The 21,211-nt window shown below is 37.9% G+C and overlaps 1 protein-coding gene and 1 long non-coding RNA gene across 4 annotated transcripts in view; one reads left to right on the forward strand and one right to left on the reverse strand.

Annotated features, from left to right (window-relative positions):
• The window catches only part of cry3a (cryptochrome circadian regulator 3a), a 29,157-nt gene extending 10,039 nt beyond the window's left edge, over window positions 1–19,118 (reverse strand). For 2 of the 3 annotated variants that reach the window (XM_053680339.1, XM_053680338.1), the window contains exons 1-10: window positions 18,960–19,118; window positions 14,253–14,424; window positions 9,885–9,993; window positions 9,604–9,746; window positions 8,644–8,828; window positions 6,016–6,104; window positions 5,725–5,865; window positions 5,182–5,493; window positions 2,547–2,698; window positions 328–530 (exon numbers count right to left, since the gene is read on the reverse strand). In XM_053680339.1, the coding sequence (XP_053536314.1) occupies window positions 328–530; window positions 2,547–2,698; window positions 5,182–5,493; window positions 5,725–5,865; window positions 6,016–6,104; window positions 8,644–8,828; window positions 9,604–9,746; window positions 9,885–9,993; window positions 14,253–14,410 (1,492 nt within the window). In that variant the 5' untranslated portion in view covers window positions 14,411–14,424; window positions 18,960–19,118. The remainder of the gene's footprint in view (window positions 1–327; window positions 531–2,546; window positions 2,699–5,181; window positions 5,494–5,724; window positions 5,866–6,015; window positions 6,105–8,643; window positions 8,829–9,603; window positions 9,747–9,884; window positions 9,994–14,252; window positions 14,425–18,959) is intronic. The other variant, XM_053680341.1, reaches the window with a different exon arrangement.
• LOC128632857 (uncharacterized) overlaps window positions 16,306–21,211 on the forward strand; it is a 10,915-nt gene continuing 6,009 nt past the window's right edge. The window contains exon 1 of the long non-coding RNA XR_008396466.1: window positions 16,306–18,115. This is a non-coding gene — a long non-coding RNA (uncharacterized LOC128632857). The remainder of the gene's footprint in view (window positions 18,116–21,211) is intronic.

Raw genomic sequence — 21,211 nt, forward strand, 5'->3', positions numbered from 1 at the left:
AATCAGTGAGCAGAGTTGTGAAGTCAAACAGAACTAACAAAATTTGCATACATTTGCGCACAAAAAAACAACAACAATAAAACAACACTAATTACAGCTGTTGTAGAAACTACTTGTACTGGTGGGCATGGTCAATTCAGTGGCTAGGGTCTTTTGTGCATACAATGTGAACCTGTGTACTAGTGATTAACTGTGGCTGGTGACTAACAACCAAAAAAATCATATTTAATCTCATTAGACATTTTCAGTTCTTTGCAAAATGCTTCATCCATCATTGAACATAAATTACTGAAACCACCAAGACAGAGCTTATGGCCAAAATCTTACCTAGTCCTCTATAGCGGGAGAGTTGCTGGTAGATCTGCTTCATCCTCTCAATGTTAAGGCGACTGGCTTCTGCATGGTTCACCATGGGCTTTGGGTAATGGACTCCAATGATGCACTTTGCTGCAGCTTGCACTGAATCCGGGGCGTTCCACGGATCGTAGATATACTTGGCCGGAAAACCTCGAAGAATAGGTAAATAGCGTCTGGAAGAACAAGGAGAGATTAAACCGCAGAGTCTCATCATAGATACAGGAGAGGCTGTGTGTGGTGGTTGTCAGGTTCCCATTACAGAAAAGATGGATTTAGTATTATTATGCAATATTGCAATATTTTCTCTAATCATGTGCTTCATATATCAGAGCATTCACTGCTACACAGGAACTGATGCATAAAATAGACTAAATTCAACTCAACTCTATGTTTTAAAACTATGAATAAATACATGTTTGTAATACTGAAAAAATAATCAAAGTGCTGATTTTGGAGAATTAGGGCAAACACTGTTGCTTTAAGTACATTCTGTGCACACAGTGTGACTGAGTTACAGATCATTGCCATGTTATAATTCTAATGCACGTCACCACGCAACTATAAGGAACCAGCCAACAGTACAGAGCACATCAATAAAGCCCTATTGGAATTCAGAACGTGTGGCTCAATGGAAGTTTTTCTTCTGGTCCCAGGACAGAGAAAGGCCACCTACCTACAAGTTCCACCTTACCAGAGCCTGGACAGAAGGTGGTCGATGTCACCACAATGCTTGCGGACAGGCGGACGCAGTATAAACCAACAGTTTCTGCCTGTCCTGAGACACTACAGAGATTCCTACTATAACACGCGTTAGAAAGCAGAGGCAGTGACCAACCCTTCCCACCCTCTTAGTGTCCGCCAGATCCATCCAATCAAGCACCTCCCCACTCCTAACCCACCCGCTCTGCCCAACTGAAATTCGGGGTTGAGTAAGAGGTTCAGGTTTATTCCCTGCCCCTCGCACTGCTACTGATCGCATTTGAGACAACAGTGATCCCAAGCCAAGGCAGAGAAACTTGCTAGCCGTCAAACGAGCAACACAGTATACTGTCCTCAGCTGCTGGGTGGCCCCCTTGTTTTGCCAAAAGGGACCAAAACCCTTTTGCCAGGAACATTCATATCCTGCCTGGACAAGGGATGGAAATTAACAAAACAAGTAATACTTACAGAGGGCAATCAGTGTTTTGGGGAAGGCTACTACATGCACCTGTTCAAACACGTAATGGAGTCTCAGCATGTGAGCATAAACTGTGCTCTCAGCAAGTTCGCTTGGTGATAAGGCCAAGGAAAAAAACCATTACATTGTTATTGTTCTCTTGCACAGGCAGGGCTCCATTTAACACCAAGAGCACTACTAAACATTTCATAAAGAGTATGTTAAAGGGGAGTTGCCCAAAGCTAGATAGGAGTGTTGTTATCCCTGGCTTTGGACCCCGCCTCCCATCATGCCCTCTTGGAAATGCATTGGAGCTGGCTAGGTATTAAATGCAGGCCGGGCTTAGCAATTCCTTACCAAGCGGTTAAAATCCCTTTTGATGAAACAAGACGCTACCGAGCTAAAGAACAGGCTACTGCATTGCCCAGAGAAAAAGCATCAAACTTCAACCTGAATCACAGCTAACAGGCTTCCAAACGCTTTGGCTAAGAATGGCTTTTGTCTTAAAAGCAATCAACCACATTTTACAAAGGGGAAAGGAAAAACTGAAATTTTCACTCAATTCCCAAGAAGACAACAAATAATCAGATCACAAATAGACTTTAAGCTATTCTGTTAATGACACATAATGCATTTGCTGAAGAAATTAAAATAGTATAAAAATGTTAGCAAAAGTAAGGTGACAGGATAGTAAAGGCATGTTCAGCAGAGGAGTATATCCATACTTTATACTCTCTTACCGAAAAATATTTAACAGAATAAAAGGAAAAGCTACAGGCTGTATAAAAAGCTATGCCCTATCTATCTATTCTTAACTGCTTAAAAATACTCACTTACCCCTGCTTCTGAAAACAGCTGTCCTCAATCCTACTTATATTCTAATCTTTACGTTTCCAAGACAAGGATTTTCCAACAGCAGTAACTCACTTCTAATGAGACTCAAACCAATGAAAGGTCTGGATTAAAAGCTCTTCACTTGCAGAAGCGGTCAATGTTACTTACTACCTAGCCGTGTATGGTTAATGTTACCAACCTAATGAAGTCCCCATTAGGGTCAGTGCGCCGACCAAACCCTACTGGACAGTAGCAGTGGAAGAACTGCTGAAAGAATGAGCTGCAGGAGAGCCACATCCAGCTGCCTGCGTTCACACTCCAGTCGGCATCCAGTAGGAGCTCCTCAAAAACCTGTTGATCACAGCTACAATTATAGACTAGCCAAATGCCGCAAGAAATACATGGTCATATATCCCATTAACAACAAAATGCTTCCAAGAACAATGATCATGATGATACTGCACCAATATGTTACACTGACAGTAGTTTTCAAGTCAGTGTCCACTACCAATTGCTATTTTTAATTCAGGAGTAATAAATAAAAATCTCCATATTATGCAGAACATAATGATATGGTTCTATGACTAACTGCAGGATAACAAGGGTGATTTCCTTCTAGAATTAGTGGAGATCCTAATGTGCTTGATTCCTTGCTGAGTGCAAATAGCAAAGTCTTACAGCAAATAGCAAAGCCTAAAAAGGAACTCCTCTTGTCATGTTTGTCCTCTGGCCTTTCTTGTCAATTTCCAATAGAAAAACAGCACTTAAGACAGAAGGTATGTATCTGCCCACCTAATGTCACTTGTGATTTTATATCAGCTTTGTAGTTAAACTGTGGTGCTGTCAATCCTCACTCATATGCATCAGTCAACACTAGCAGAGGTTATTTCGAGGCCATTGCTATGTGACATCACCACTTGTTTTTCTACATGACTGGTGGGGGGGGGGGGGGGGGGGTATGTATGGGAACAGTTAGGCATTCTGGCCTGTGTACCATCTCTATTGCCTGTTTCTCTAGCAGCAACTGGACTAGTTAGTACTGGACTTGAGTCTCACAACTTTGTGGTGTGGACCCGTGTTGGTGGTGGTCGATGATGAAACTGTAAGCGACTGCGTATTTCTAGATATGATGCCAAGATCCCTCAACACTTTTGGTGAACTGTGCCCTGGAAGCATGGTGATGCCATGATCTTTCTTTTAGTCAGTGTTAGAGATTTATATGATTTCAATGCCCTGAAGAATGGTCCAGCTACTAGGGTCAGGTTTTGCAGAGCATTTTTGCAAGGACCCAGCCCACTTCTCTCACCTGCACTGTGCAATCTACTGTATGCTACAGTTATGTCTTTCATTGCTTGGAGTGCTGCCTGTAGGTTTTTATGTCCAGTGCACGTGCAGTTATGGGCAATAAGGTCCAGAAGCAACTGTGGTAATGTGTCTCTTGTTAAGAGTCTCTAATATTCTCGCTGCATGTAGCACAGATTTACAGAGCAGAGCTTCATCAGGCTATACCACTAGTGAGGCCATCAGAGTTTCCAGCAAAACTTCTTGTGGAAAAAAAAGAAGCTTTTTCTTCCGCCAATGCAGCCAGTCCTCTCTTAATCCTTTCCCATATAGCAGCTTCACTGTGCTCTTGAACAAGCATAAACACACTTTAATGAAATTGAGACATACTTTTTAAAATGTACCTTCTTTGAATCCACTTCCTCATCTCCTTGAAAAATGGGAATGAGGACAAACATGACACATGACTCAAACATGAGTTCTTTTACAGGTTATGCAGGTCACGGTATTCCATAACATTGCTATTTATATTCTGCAACGACACACAGAAATCTCTAGTAATTCCAAAGGAAACAACCCTGGATAGAATGTAAGAAAGGACTACACTGTCTTTCTCAAACAAAACAATATTTTATAAACAGAATGGATCCAGAATCTGTCCCAGGACACCAAGTGTAAGACTAGAATACACCCTTGATGGGATGCCAGTCCATGTATCACATACATGCATGCTCATTCACAACTAGGGGCAATTTGGAGTAGGAGACCAGAGGAAACTCATACATGAAGAAAACATGCAAACACAAGAAATCAGGATCACACCCTGGATCTCTACCTCGACCTGCTGCACTGCCATAGCGCCCTACAAAATTACTATTTAAAAAAAAGTTACCAGATGGTTCATACTGTGACTTTCATAAACAGCTATAAAATGTTGGTTTTCAGTAATAAATTATTGACTTACAATTACTAACCTGTATTTAATTTCTTCATATATCAATATACAGTGCCCTCCACAAAATATTGGCACCCTTGGTAAGTATGAGCAAAGAAGGTTATGAAAAATTGTCAAAATAATACAAAAATTATAACAATAATTGTTGCACACCTATTAAACAAATATTGTTTTTTTTGATAAACCTGTGTTTGCAATTGTTTGATATCCAGTAGATTAGAATATTTTTCGTGAATTTTCTGAATAAAATATCAAAAGATAGACGATTAAACATAGACAATTTTTCACAGCCTTCTATGTTCATATTTTCCATGGGTGCCAATATTAGTGGAGGGTACTGTATTCATGGAAAATGTTATTGTCTTGGCAGTAAATTCAGACTTTTGGGCAATAATGACTTTTTTGTCATTATATAAATAAATATACATACACACACACACACACACACACACACATATACATATATATATACATATATATATGTATATATATATATACACACACGTACACATTATATATATATATATATATATATATATATATATATATATATATATATATATATATATATATATAGTTCCCTAAATGTGCAAAGCACCTTCATGCCCTCCTCCCAACTGATCCACAGGTCTCCTCGGGTGAGGAAGCAAGCCACAGCATGACGAGCCAAGTGATGGATCCAGCCCTCCTGCCTCAGCTGGGTCATGATGGCATCAATCCATGGGAAACCAGTCTTAGCCTCAGCCCATTTGGCCAGTGCCTCTGGGTTCTTATCCCAGGGAATGCGCACACAGATGGGGTTGCCCTCCATCTTGTCAAATCGCGGGTTGGTGGTAGCAGCAGTATAAAAAAATTCTCGCCACAGCAGCTGGCCATAGAGGGAAAGGGGAGGGGTGCTGGTCTTCTTTACCTAAAGGAAAAAAAAGTGATTGATAAATTTGAATCCTAAACTTAACTATATTCTATGTTTCTATTAATAGGCAAGCTTGAGAGTAATCTAAGGTTAAAAAAAATACACAAGCTCCAAACAAACCTAATAATTCTATCCTTTCACGATTTATTAGAAAATAAATGCCACTTAGTATAATATAAACTTCATCCATACTGTTTGTTTATAAACTTAGAAGAGATGTGGGGCAACCTTTCTGTAGAGGTCTGTGAGTTTGAAATAGAAGAGACGACAAGAGAGACAGCCGAAGCGAAGGTAAGGGCTCAGGCCTGTGGGGCTGGCCAGCAGGGAGTTGGCATTCATCCTTGGCCTCTCAAAGTTGGCCACCCAAGCCTGGAATAAAGGGAATAAATAAGTTACAAACAATGACATGAATGTGATATATTTAATCTGTCTGAAAAAGAACAGTCTGACTTAAATTTCAAATGTTATTCTACTGCTTAAGTCAAGGCTTCCCATTCTTCCCAGCCTGTGTTCCTGTACCTTTCTCTCTAGGTGTCTCTCAATCCTTGTTAGTGCTTCTGTCTCCCCACCTGGCCACACAGCAGAGGGAAGTCCTTCTGTGTCAAACCCTATACACAAACATGAAATAATTAGCACCTATTTACAAATATAGCAAATATAGTGGAGTAGCTCATACATAATGTAATCATGACATGTCAAATGAGATCATGTCAAGCAACAACCTTCTGAGAGAACCTTTTGAATAATGTCTGCTATTTATGCTTGTGCTGTGTCGTTGGTGGTTTCATCAAATGAAGCAATACATCAGTGCTGATTACAGATCGCAATGACGATCCCCTTGTGAAAACTTCCCTTGTGAGGCATTTACAGTCCTAAGTTTTGGAAGGTGCATAGTCTCCTCTGATGGCCACATGTATCTGGACACAGCTGTAATGAGATGACTAATTCCGGTGTCTCACCAAGGAACACCAAGGATCAGACCTTCCAGAATACATCTACCATCCTCTATCACATTGCAGCACTCAGGCTCACCATAAACTCCGAAAGGAGCTCCCCACACCAAAGCAGACATACCAGACATGCCACCCCTTATGCCAGAGAGAGCAAATATCACACTATCGTTACCAATATTGGTAATTCCCTTAGGTTTGCTTCAATTGGGGGAATTCCAGAAACAGGTCATCAGCCTGCAACTGGACCCCAAACTCGAGAGTGAAACCTGCTTGTCTCAGTAAAGGATATCTGGCCCTCAAATGGTCCTGGTCTTTCTTGTTGATTCTCATATATTGCCATGTTCTGGTCCGCTAAGACAAAAGACAATGTTAACAGTCAGATATATGTCAGCCACCAGTGCAACACTTTTCATCTTACACCGAATATCCTCATGTGTGCCTAACCACAACTGACATTATGCACAGCAATTCATCTAAGGTGAAATGCAATGCAGCAATTCACCATGCAATGGTGCTGCAGACACAGTCAAGACTGCATATTAATCCAGGAGAATGGTGTCTACACTTCGGTGGTAGCTCTACAGTTGATTTTTTGCACTCGTTGCTGGATTCAGCAACTAGAGCACAGATGCCGTACTTGTGCCCTAAAGATGGTTGGCAAGAACATGATTCCCGCTGCTGCCTTCAATGGTTATCAGAACATTCACTCAGCTTATTTCCTGAGTGAATGTGCTGTCCTAGATACAGGGGGAGATCTGCCATTTGTAACCAGGACACCTGTTTCTATGTGACTGGGTCCTCAGACTGAATTGTCAACAATGGTCTGAAATTTAACAGTCCCAAAAATGCTTCAGAATACAAGACCCTCTAGCACATGGACCATGTATACCCTCAGGTGGCAACTCTTCTTGACTGGTATTCACCTTATCAGCTGGACCCTATGCATTTTCCAGTTCCTAGGACATTGACCTTTCTTCAGGCATTGCTGAAAATCAGCAAGTCTCCATCTATTCTGAATGTACTGTATGTGGAAGTTTTAACAGCACAAAACAGCATCATGGATGGCATCTCCCTGAGGTCCAATAGCATATTACTGCCTTTCTAAAGGAATCTGGTCACTAGAAGTCCCATGTGAAACCTCCCTTTATGTTCAACCTTATAAACCTATTTGTGAAGTTGACTTGAGGTGGGTGTCTTTAAAAACTGCCTTCCTGCTATCAATCACTTCAGATAAGATTGTTTGCTATGGGGGTATGACTTGTCTACGCAGAAGTTATCTCATTGGCAGGTGGATATCACTCTGACCAGAAGTGGACCTTATGCCCTACTGCAGGGGTTCCCAAACTTTTCCAGGGCAAGGCCCCCCAAATGGCATTAACATTTGACCCACTTTTGCAAGATGTCTTTAAAACACATAAAAATACAGACTTCTGAATATACCCCCCCCCCCCTTTTTTTTTAATCAATAATTACATCTTACATCTTTACATTACATTAGGAATTGATTGTGTGTGTGTGGTTGTCCAAGTGTGAGAAAGAGAAAACATACATTTATTTATTTTTCACACCAAATTGTTGAGGCCCTCTGGGCACCCCCTGGTGGCCCCCACTTTGAAAACCACTGACCTACTGTAATATGTGTCACCCTGTGAGGAGTGTCTTTTCATCATGGGCCATTTAGAGATGTGCCATTTCTCGAAGTCTGTGCTATAGCTACTTGGGAGTCACCATGCACCTTTTCCAGTTAAGGTTAATATTGCCAATCGACTGTCACTGGGGGAGACAGTCATCTTGGTTCAGTTCTAGGTTGAATCCTGTTTTTGTTGTTGAAAAATGAAAATGATAAAACTTAAAAGTGATTATGAATATGTCCCAATACATAGTATTGAATATATTCAAGTATTCAATACATTCTTTATCCTTTTTCTGGTGTTTTCATGTTTTGTTTTCTGTATGCAGTCAATGATCATGGCCAATCTCGTTTCAGACCCATTTAATGTCCAGTTGTTTTTTTCTCCAGAATACAAAAGAAAAGTTCTGAATTACACTTGGGAAAAATAACTTACACTATTATAATGGAGAATTTCAGGTCTGCTGTTAATTTCACTGTGAAGAGAGTTTGTAAAAAAAAAAAAAAAAAACAATAATAAATAAATAAATAAATAAACAAACAAACAAACCACAGGCGTCTCACCCAGCTCTTCAAGAGAAGGTACGCCATATTTGTCCCCATGGTCATCAGATACAGGTGTGACACAGCAGCCCATAAGGGTGCTAGACAGGGTCTCTACTGGCATCTCTGGTGGGTCCATACGGCTGATCAGAGTCTGGAAACGCTTGTAGGTGAGGGGTGGCTGGCCGCCATTCAACTCAGTGATTCTGTTAGGGGGGGTAAAAAAAAAAAAAAAAGAGTGGAAAAAGCAAATAAATTGAGAAAACACTAGTTTTCTAATTCTAATTAGAAAACTCTAATCAACAATTCCAATCAATTCTAATCAGCCAACATCTGTGATTCCATGTACGGATTCAGGCAAGACTAACATCTCCGTGTTTATTACAGAGGTGGGAGTGTCTGTGTTGTACATCTAGGTGTTGCAGAAGATCACATGCTCTGGATGGGTGCATAGGTAGTAACATTTCTTAATTTATTGACTTAAATTTAATTTATTAAAATTAGCTATTTAAAAAACTTACTAAAATAAACTTCACCTGATTTTATAGAACTGGTTGCTTATAAGAAACCCACTGAAATTATAATAAAAACTTTATATAATTGATAGCAGAAATTAAGGTGAGTAATCACCTGACACTGATATTACAGGGGTCAGTCTTAACAAGTTACGTGATTTTGCCTCTTCTTGTTGATTTTATTTTTTTTATTTCTTCATCGGGTAGCAAAAACATCTACATCCTTAGTGAATTAGTAAAAACACAGACTTTGCAGATTCGGATGGGATTAAAATCATAAAGTATATCTGTGAAAAACGAATTTCTCTAACGTCCCCGTGGAAAACTAGTCCCATCCGAATAGTGCTTCAGTGGCAGTTTGTCCAGTGGGAATGTCTGAAATTTTCAATCAGCAAATAATTTACAAAATAATTTACAATTCTGGTAACCAGCATTAAATAAAACTAAGGATTAAAGCAGTTCGTACTTGTCCAGATTGTAAAGAGTATGTGAGATCTTGACAATGACTTCTACTCCAGCCTCCATTGCAAGCTTCTTAATGGCAGCATCCCGCTCCTTCCCAAAAGGTTCTGAGTCATACTCAAAGGTCAACCTGGATATTTCCCACTCCTGAAGGAGTGAAAAGCAAAGAGGAAGGGCTCAAAAGAAAATTTCCACCAGGTTTTTAACTTTAAGAAAATTGCCTAGTTCAAGAATAGGTTCTCAAGAATAGGAATGGTTAGTAAATTGTCAATGAATGAATTTCACCTTAAATAGTTGTGGGAAAACGTTGGCTGGTTGACCTCGGATAACAAAAAGGCGTGAATTGAGCTTCCGGAGACTGGAGTCAAGATCATCTAGGCACTGAAGGAGAAATCTAGAGGGGGGGTTAAACACACACAGGTTAGCCTGTGACAAATTCTCTTCCATTGTGAAAAAATACGGGCAGTTTTATAAATCCCGAAACAGATTTGAATGCATTTCATTAATTCAGTATACAGTGAGAGGATATAAGTTTTTGGACCTTTTGTTTTTGTTATTTAATATACTTCCAGTGCATATATCCACTTCAAATGAACACAATGTACTTACAAATATAAAGTAGATATTCATAAGTCTATAAAAGATATATAATATTACATATACAAATATATGAAAGATAAATATAAAAAACTAAAGTGATAGGGAGGAAATGTATTCAGACACTCGCTCTCTCTCTCACTCTCTCTCTATATCTTCAGGTCATTCCACAAGTTTTTGATAGGATTTAGATCTTAGCTCTGACTGGGCCATTGGAAAATGTTGATCTTCGTGCTGGAAGGGGGAATTTCTTTCATCTTCAGCTGTCTAAGGCCTGCAGTTTTTTGTTGTTGTTTTTGTTTTTTGCTAAAATAGATGGCTTCAGCAGTCAGCTGCAGAAACAGCTGAATTTTATTCGGGGTTAATCAAAGTCACTTAAATTATGACCGGTGTATATTTACCAGATAGTATTGAGCTACAGGAACTGTCCCAGTTATCCTTGTGGATGGCTGTGCAGAAAGCTTAAACAAAAACATATGGCATGGAGCCTGCAGTTCCTAAATATGACATTTTTGTATCATCGGCATGCATGGTTGTAAAGACATTCTGACTGCACTTCCAAGCAAGCCAGGCTAATCCGGCCCTGTATCATGCACTAGTATGCCTTTCAACTATGCAATCACACTTTAGCAGTCCTTGGTACGCCACGGTTACACGCTCAATAGACATGCATTCATCATGTAACAACACTACCCTCTAGCGTCAGATAGATGTACTGCCTGTAAAAGTCAGACAAGCAAGTTGGAAAAGACTGACATGCAGACTATTCAGGGCATATCTAAACCTGACTGCACGTGCAACACTGTCCTTTTGCAGGATTTAAATCCTAAAGCTTTTCTATAAACAGCCCCACATTTCTAGTAAGCTGTGGTCTTATCTTAGAGCTGACCGAAGATTCTATTCACAGCTTTCTTCACATGCTGCCCATCTGGACGTGAAGAGGTTTAAAGATATTTTTGGCTCCAACAACTGTCTGTTTGTGTACACCTTGACTCTGGAGCACATGTAAAGGATTTGAACATCATTAGGTGGTTTGAGCTTCCACCTGTCAAGTGTGTGACCCCATGATTAGGTTACACTCAGTTTAATTTGTGAAGGCAATATATATAAAAGAAGATGGAAAATCTGACCTTTTATACAAAGCAGTTAAATTGATCAATATCAGAAATTTACTTACATTTAAATAAGGACCTAAAATTTGGAACAATCTTGAATATACTGATACAAGATATTGAACATTTACTTTTGTTGTAAATATTTCAAAATTATAAAACCTTGTTTATTTCCAATTTTAAATGAAGAAAATCCTAGATCTTCCCCACTTTATGTGTTATTGAGGGGGGGGGGGGGGGGGGGGCTTACTGTAATTGTGAAACCAACACTTTAAAAAATAAATAAATAAATAAAAACAAAGAACACAGGCCAGACTCTACATTACAATTACACTAGACTACACTACATTACAAAGACCACATGTTCCGAACATCGACAGGAAGCATATGCGCTCTAATTCAGTTGCTTGGTGTAAAGATATGCCCCTGGCCTGGTTAACCTCCCACCTGTGTGTTCTAGTTGAAATGTTCAGACTGAGCTCAAAGTCAGACAGTCTGCTGGCAAAGCCGTGATTAGGGGCCAGACAGCAAAGCTCCCCATGTTCCACATAGAAAACTGCCCCCGCCCTGGCGTATTTCCATTACACAACTGCCTTATATAGACTACTAAACACACCTATTTTCGAAGCTTCATTCATAAAAACATGCATTACTATCACTATACTATTTCCAAAATCAATTAATGTTAGAAAAGAGTATGAATTAACAAACTGCTTAAATTTTACTGATAATAACAAATAGTAACACAAAATATTATAAACTATCATTATTATAAATTATAAACTCATTAATTCATTTGACCTACAGTACATGTCCTGCGAATGGGTTGTTGAAAACTCCCAGTCTGAATTGTTGAAAACTCCCAGTCTTATATCACTTATATAACTGCCCTGGCCTACATATGAACACGCAAGCATGCAGCCACTGTAGGGCATAAAATTAGCCTAGTGACCTGCTTTCAACTACAACAGCACGTCTTATATCTTCCAAAAGAATGAAAATACCCGATTTCCGGCATCGATTTCTCTGGGTCATGTGACAGTCTGCCACTACAGAGGGTGCGGCAGGAAGTTTCAAGTTAAATTGAGGTGAATTCATGGGCACTGAAGTAAAAAATGGGACAGAACTGCACATGCTCGTATTGTTCCGACTCTGAAAGCCATTCTTGTCTGATAGGTCTCATGTTCCTGCAGGTGACATTGAGGCATCACATGATCACACTTTTTGCCGTTCAATACATAAAGGGTGACGTATAAATTATTATTTATTTATTTGTGGTTATTTGAAGCCTGTTGCTTATAGACATTAAATATGATGGAAATGGATCAAAATGCATTCAATACACCACTAAGACGTACTGATATGGTAGAATCACTGAAAAAAAAGGGTCATTACATAGACCATGAGACATAACATATTCCAGTTATTTTATTCATAAAAGTTACATTATTATTTGAAACACAGCATAAATGAAACATGCACATGAGACTACTGAGGTTAAAGCATTTACAGTGTACATCATGCTTTACAGGAACAGTTACATGGCATTCTGTAAGCATGAGTCAAATGAAAACCTTAAAAGTGCATAAATTAAAGAAACAATACATTACATTTATTCATTTAGCAGATGCTTTTATCCAAGCAACTTACAAATGAGTAAATTTCTAGTTTAGAAGTCTATAAATTTCTAGTGCAAAGGTAAAAATTGTTTTCAATAGCTCGGTCTACTGCTGCTTTATGCCTGATGCACTTTTGTGACACCTATTTGCAATAAACAACACAATAAAATAAATAAATAAGGCTTTAATTTGACTCACCCACATATTATGACAAAGACCTTAATGATTAGTTTATAATGAAGACTTCAGTGTTAACAGGTTCATGGAATGTTCACGTTTAGATTGGTAGCACATTAGATTGAAAAGACTCGATACTTGTCTTCATGCAAGTGTTTAACCAGGAATGGGGATGCCATAAGTACACATACAGCTAATGAGAACAGGTCCACTCACCTGTATATAACTTTCAATGTGATACAATCTGGTAAACTGCTTTTTAAAGCAGAGTAAAATACTCCATTCACAAAATAAACAAAGATTAAGGACATGATCTGTGACTGACTGCTTTCTGCTGACTCACAGATTTTCCACTTCTGGCATCTGCTAATCTCTTAGTTGGCCTACATTCTCCAAAGAATCAGCGATCAGTGCTAGCAAAGCAATGATCCCCAGGCTGGTCAAATTGCTAAGTGAGTGGACATGTTTAAAATAGTACCATATGGAAACGATTAGCATGACAGCATCAGGTTTGGGGAAGGTATCTAGTTTTAGCCACGTTCATTTGGCTTTACTATGCAAACAAATTCAGAACGCAGTTAAGTGAAACCACAGAGTAATTAGTGCACTGACTAAAGAAAGCACTGTGTTACCTTGAATGTATTTATTTATTATTCATGGGCATATGTAAATGTTCATGTTAAATGTTAAATGTTCAAAATGCTATAGTAGTATACTAATGTAATCTGTATAACACATGGAGCACACCTTGTACAACCTTGTACTAGTAATGTAGGTCATTAATTAAGGAATTAAAAACTGGTTTGTCGGGTACATTGCCTCAGCTGGCAATACAACCAATGTGTGCAATTAGTATGCCATAGTTAGACCTTAAGCCAAAAGGTGCTTAAAGTCCAGGTAGTGTGTACGTGCTCAATGGTTAACTTATATTTCAGGTTAAGGTAATAATGAGGCCCCCATCATCAGCTTTCTTCATTCAAGATTGTTTAAGTGCTACTTCAGTAATAACATCGACAACTGCAATTATGCTGTTTATTTTACAAGATATATAAACAAAATTTTATGTTACAGGGAGCGTGCATAACACTTCAGATTCACTGCTAACCAAACCATCAGTTGTACATAACAAAACCCAAAAACCCACTCACCTCCACCTGTTGACCCCAAGGTTGGATGATCCAGCAAACCAGGGGTCCAGGAAGTAAACACAGCGGATGGTGCCTGCACCCCGCACTGCCTCCTGAAGTGCAGGGTTGTCATGCAGACGCAGGCCCTTCCGAAACCAGTGGATGGAATTAGAGGCCATATTGTGTGTATTGGCTTTACATGATCGAGAATCAGGAAAATAGTCTGTTAGCAAACCTGCTAATGAGGTTCTACTCTTTACTAATAGGCTAAGTTCAAATATGTAGTTAAAAAACAACAACAACCTTAAGAACAAATAGTAAACAGAACATATACATAGAAATTGAATCATACCACCATGATCACAGGTTTAAAAATACATCATTAAACATTACATAATATGTAATACATGTATACATGTACATAATGCTTCTTATAACACGATGTAAATTACACATTATTCATAATGTACCTCACACATCATTATACAAGAGTATCAGGATAAATCACATTGAACAGTACACAACCAATACTACTGAACATCAGTTTCAATATTTATAACCAAAGACGAGTACATGTAGTAAAATGTACTCTTACCAAGTTTTTGGTACCATAAACATCTGCCTACGAGCATTGAGCCCATACAACCATAGTTATCTGCTTACCTAAAAACTCTTTTCCTTCAAGACTGTGGACTGCTCCAGCTTCTGGCATACATCCTGTCTATCAGTGCTATCTGCCAGAATTCTCAATCTGTGAAATTCAGTTTTCTTTGCTGCTTCTAAGTCTGATTCAACATGCTGACACAATAGTGATGTCCATGCTGACAGCGACTTAAAGCAGGGATTCCAAAAGCTAGTTTGGCACAATTTAGTGATCAGCATTATTTAAGACAATATAGCTGATAATCTATTTAAACTAACACACAGGTTCCCCACCCTGGTCTCACTGCACATTTTAGTGTTTTTCCTGCTCTAAACACACCTGATCCAGTTGATCAGCTAAGTAAGAGCTATTCCTGAGTTGAAGTGGGTGCATTAGAGCAGGGAACATACTAAAATATGCAGGACAGGGAGTACTTCAGGACCAAGGATGGGAATTTGTACTCAAACACTACGTTACACTGCAACAGAGGCTTTTGTTACTTTAAGCAATATGCAATCACTTGGTAGAGAAGAACCTTGTCTGAGAAAAGAGTGCATGCTGCAGTTATTATAATTAAAATCAAGAAAAAGAAGTCTTCACAGACACAGAATTACTATTGCACTATTGTTACTATTCTTAATAAACCCATAATTCTATATGGATGCATTTGTTAAAAACAAGTCACAAGAAAACCATTTCCCGTACTCTCTCCTACTCTTCAGCCTGTTCTCCAAATAGTAGGCCTACATACCGTTCACCCACAAGACTAATTAACACAATGACATAGAAATAAAGTAGTAAATAAAAGTAAATAATATATGGTATAGGAAACAGACAACTGTTTAAAAAATGTGACCTCAGTACTAGACATAATATGAGTCTGAGCCTCAAGTCCATGTTTTCAGACCGCAGTAAAGTTGTTTTTATACTGGGACATTGGATGCACATTCGAGATTTGCTTGCTATTTCTCAAGAAATAAACACACAAAATGGACAAAATGTGTATTTTTTTAGTCTGGAGTGGACAGAGAACCAAGCATAACAGAATATATATTTTTACATTTTCCCCAGTTAAAACCCACTGAAGCCAATTTTACTGAGCCGCAGATAATTGGTTTAATAGTAATGGCATCAGTAAGGGACCATCTAAAAAGTGCATGACCTGGGTAACTGTGTAAGATTCTACCAAGATTATAGGCTACTTTGCAGGACAACTAACGTATTGTAGTGTTAGGATACAATATGGAGTCAATACAATGGTATGTAAGACTATGACATAGTCTTAAAGAAGTGCTCTAATAAAATGTGTGTGTGTGTGTGTGTGTGTGTGTGTATATATATATATATATATATATATATATATATATATATATATATATATATATATATATATATATAAAGGATAAATATATATAAAGGATACATTTTATTAGATTGAATATAAAATATACATTTTAGTTGTTTTTTTTGACTGTATGAGTTATAGATATAAATGTTATACATATTTTTTAAGCATGTAAAACTAAATGCACTATGATACAGTCTATTATTGCTACTAACTACAGCTACAACAGATTTTAAAAACAAAATTTTTTATTTTTTTGTTTTTTAAATGAAAAATAATACAAAATTCAATTACTTTTTGACTGTAGGAGTTACATGTAAAGCCAAATGCGCCATGATACTGTTCATTATTGCTACCAACTACAGCAAATACATTTTTAAAAGTAAATGTTTAATTTTTAAAAAAAGAAAAATAATCAAAATGTAATTACTTTTTGAGTGTAGGAGTTACGCATGTAAAACCAAATCCATTGTGATAGTGTTCATTATCGCTACCAAATAGAGCAAAATCAGAATGTTACCTTTTTGACCATTAGTTGTGCATGTAAAATTAAATGCACTATTTTACAGTCTGTTATTGCTACTAATTACAGCAAATAGATTTGCAAAACTCTGTTTAATTTAATTTCTTTAAAAGAAACAGTCAAAATTCAATAATGTTTTGACTTTAGGAGTTAAACAGGTAAAACTAAATGCACTATGATACTCTCTATTATTGCTACTAACTACAGCAAAAATTTTACATTTTTTTATTGTAACTTTTAAAAATAAATATAATCAGAATTCAATAATGTTTTGACTAGGAGTTACAATTGTTAAACCAAATGAATGTTATGAATGTAATCTAACATCTACAGCTGTGGGTTTATATATTTTAAGATTCCATTTCGAAACTGCAATTTTTTTTGTTGCAATATTTGCAATTTAAAGCTTATCGTCATAAAAGTTGAAGATAAAACAAGATCAAAACCTGATTAGCAGTTAGTCTTATGATTGTCCGCTTTTTAAAAAATTACAAAAACATTTTTAATAGTTTTTAAAATCTATTCACTGTAGTTAGTAGCAATAATAGACTGCATCATAATGCATTTGGTTTTACATGTATAACTCCTACAGTCAAAAAGTTCTTGAACAAAAATATATTTTATATTAAACATTAAAATGTAATATAAAATTATACTTTATATTTCATTTTTACTTGCGAAACAGGGTGTTACTGAGTATTGACCATGCGGTTTTACATGGTGCTCCTTTCATTTTTTTAAAACTTTGTACAAAACAAACAAACAAACAAACAAAAAATACACTAATCTTGCTTAAAATGTTGAAAAGAATATTTCATAATGAACATAATAAATTTCATAATGGACAACAGTTCATCTTCTACTCACTTAACTATTCACAGTAACAGAAATTTTGGGCAGTGGTGCCCACACGTTTGCATGACACTGTATATTAAATTTTATTACAGCACTTCTGTAATACTTTAGTGTAATAGACTACTGCACTTGTAATGAGTCTTACATCCCACTGTACTGACTCCATGCTCTATCATAACACTACAATACGTTAGCTATCCTGCAAAGTAGCCTATAATCTTGGTAGAATCTTACACAGTTGCCCAGGCCATGCACATTTTAGACGATCCCTTACTAACTCCATTACTATAAAGTGCTTATGACCTGCTTTTCAAAAAGATTAGCTTCAGCTGGCTTCAGATGGAGTATGGAAAGCCAAATGGGTCTTATTCGCGTGCATCATTAAGCCGTTTTCAGTGTAAAAACACAGTTTTCTAATCGCAACCAGGCGTTAAGAAAATGCCGCTAGATGTTAAACGCCACACATCGCTTAATAGACACACTGAAAGAGAAGGAGCTTTGTTTTACAACATGGTTAGGTAAGGATTTTGTCTCTGCTGTCCATAAATATTATTCATTATTTAATAATGAGTGAAGGACATCAGGTCCAGGATTATCAGGTGCAGTCTGCATGCATAGAGTTCCTTCTCACCATTGTTGGTGTTTTGTTGATTGAATGATCTTACTCAGTAAGATCTCACATCTAACACAGTAGATGTGGAGCTTTGTTATGAGCAAATCAATGAGAAACTGTTTAACAAAAACATATTCAATTGTACTTGGTTCTCTGCCCACTCCGGAGTAAGAAAATACCAATTTTGTCCTTTTTGTGTGTTTAATTATTGAGAAATAGAAGAGAGGAGCTCGAATGTGTAGCGGATGTCCCAATATAAAACCAACTTTACCGCTGGAGATTTCAGTTATTATGCACTGTCGATGCAGCTCATCCAACATCTTATAGAACATCTTAATAAGCAAGTCGAATAAAAATGGTTGGGAAACGCTTGGCTCCTGTTAACCACGATCACTGCGATAGTGTGAGGAAATTAAAATGACGTTTGTGATGCCGGTTCATCAAAGCGCCGAATGGAAATTAGGTCAATGCAAACCGGGTGAAACTGACCAGACTCCATCAGTAAACACCGATTCACACACGTATGAGTCGTCCAAACCTGACAAAACGTCAACACCGTCACTAGTACTGTTCAGTAATAAAACGTTTAGGCATATTCGGGATCCATAACTGGAAAACTTTGAGATAGAAACAGTAACGAAACTGGGTCACCGCAGAGCGAGTTATGTAACTCCGGCACCGCGCATTGCACAAATGCACATAATGTTACATTTTAAAAAAAGAAAGAAAGACTGCAGCGGACACATTACCTTTAAATGTTATGTCAGTCCTGAAGAAAAGACCATCTCCTCCCACGATATTTTGGGAAGCTCCGCTCGAACCGTCGCTGTTCGTACCCTTCTTGCTGAGCACTAACGGTCCCACGACGTCGTGTACTGCTGCTCAGCAGGGCAGATTCTCTCTGTGTTGATTACACTGTGAGAGCAGCGGGTCGTGTGATTGGCCGAAACAAAATCACGTGACAATGTCAGCCTCACGTTTAGGAAGCGTGGCGTATTATGGATCGGTAGAGCTGAGTTCGATATGGCGGTTTATACGAAAACATTTTATTGGCGACATAATGTATATGCGTTTCAGCACAACGAATCAGTTTCTTTTTAAGCTGTTTGATATTTTTGAATGTCGGTAAACTACGGTCTGGTTGCGGGACCGTTTCTGGCCATTTTGGTTCCCTAGGCGAGATTCCTACTGGTGCCCCCAAACCCGCACGGGAAAGCATGGAGGTTCCTGGCCCTCTACATCGCTATCTCTCATCCTAACAGCAGTACCCACTATCACCAGGGATAGCAGATGCAATCATAAAGCAGTACCTGATTAAAGATAAATAATAAAACTAAATTAAGTCATTAATCAATAATAATAATAATAATAATAGTAAAAGATGTACTCTCCAGGGGCTTTAGCTGGACTCTTATTCATCTGCGTCTGAGCACGGTTTGTTCTGCATAAAAAAACATTTAAAAATGTATTTCTGAATAGACTGTTTCTATGCATTTTTGCATGTGATGACTAATTGCTTTAAAAATTGAAAACTGGAGAAGGAAGGGTTTGGGTTTGATTTACCATATGATCTGTACATGAATAATCCAGCCACTCAAATGTCTCAAATCAGCATCATATCAAATACTTATTTCCATTATTACTTGGCCTACATGATAGAAAATTTCATGAATGAGAGTTGAAAATGGCTAACTACTCAAAGTGACTGAGTAAACGTTCATAATCTGGTTGAAAAAACCTTGCTGATGGACCTACTTGATATGAACCACAATTCCCACCTCAGTCATAGCTGTAGTAAAACATGAGAAAAATAATGGTTAATTCTCCAGATCACTGTTCTCAGCTCAGCTAGTAGCCTAAAGTGTTGTTTTATGGAAGCTGTGATAATAAAGTTGTGTCCAAAAGCTTGCATACCACTTGCAGAATCTGCTAAATCTTAATACTGTTACTGTTAACAAAATAAGAGGAATCATAAAAATCCCATTTTGTCTTTTATTTAGTACTGTCCTTAATAAGCTATTCCACAAAGCAGATTTTTACACATAGTCCATAAGACAAGATAATAGCTGAATTTATAAAAAATTACCCAGTTCAAAAGTTTACACACCCTTGTTTCTTAATACTGTGTGTCATTACCTGGATGATCCATGACTGTTTTTTTGTTTTGTGATAATTGTTCATGCCCTGAGCAGTTAAACTGCCCACTGTTCTTCAGAAAAATCCTCCAGGTCCTGCACATTCTTTGCTTTTCCAACATATTCTGCATATTTGACCCCTTTCCAACAGTGGTTATATGATGTTGAGATCCATCTTTTCAAACTGAGGAAAACTGAGGGACTCGTACACAGCTATTACATAAAATGCAAACATTCACTGATTCCCAAGAAGGTGACACGATAACATTAAGAGGCAGGGGGTGTAAACTTTTAAACAGGATGATCGGGGTAAATTGTTAGTATTTTGTATTCTGAGAGACATGTAATTATCTTATTTAGCATCTGAAGGGCAGTACTAAATGGAAAAATACCTTTAAACAAAATGATAACTATTTACACTGATCATCTTGTTAAAAATTTTACATCCCCCTGCTCTTAATGTATCATGTTACCTTCTTGAGATGTCAGGAAGCAGGAAATTGCTCTCTGTGCTAAACAGCATTCAGTTCAAAGCAATGCAGGTACTTTCATTTTGAAAGCCTTAGATTGCCCTTAATTTTAAGGCAGTGACACAAACTACTACAGTAAATTCACAGGGCAAATGAAGTAGGTCAGTAGAAACAGACAGTATACCCCGGGAGGATATTGGAGTTCTGCCTACACAGTCAAACTGAGGTAGGTCAGTGATTCCATGTGGGAGTTCAGGCTGCTAATGTACAGTGCCCTCCACTAATATTGGAACCCTTGGTAAACATGAGCAAAGAAGGCTGTAATAATTGTCTTTATTGTTTAACCTTTTCATCTTTTGTTCAAAACAATTTACAAAAATCCTCTGTTCTCATGGC

This window comes from Ictalurus punctatus, chromosome 5 (assembly GCF_001660625.3).
Source record: "Ictalurus punctatus breed USDA103 chromosome 5, Coco_2.0, whole genome shotgun sequence".
NCBI classification, from domain to species: Eukaryota; Metazoa; Chordata; class Actinopteri; order Siluriformes; family Ictaluridae; genus Ictalurus; species Ictalurus punctatus.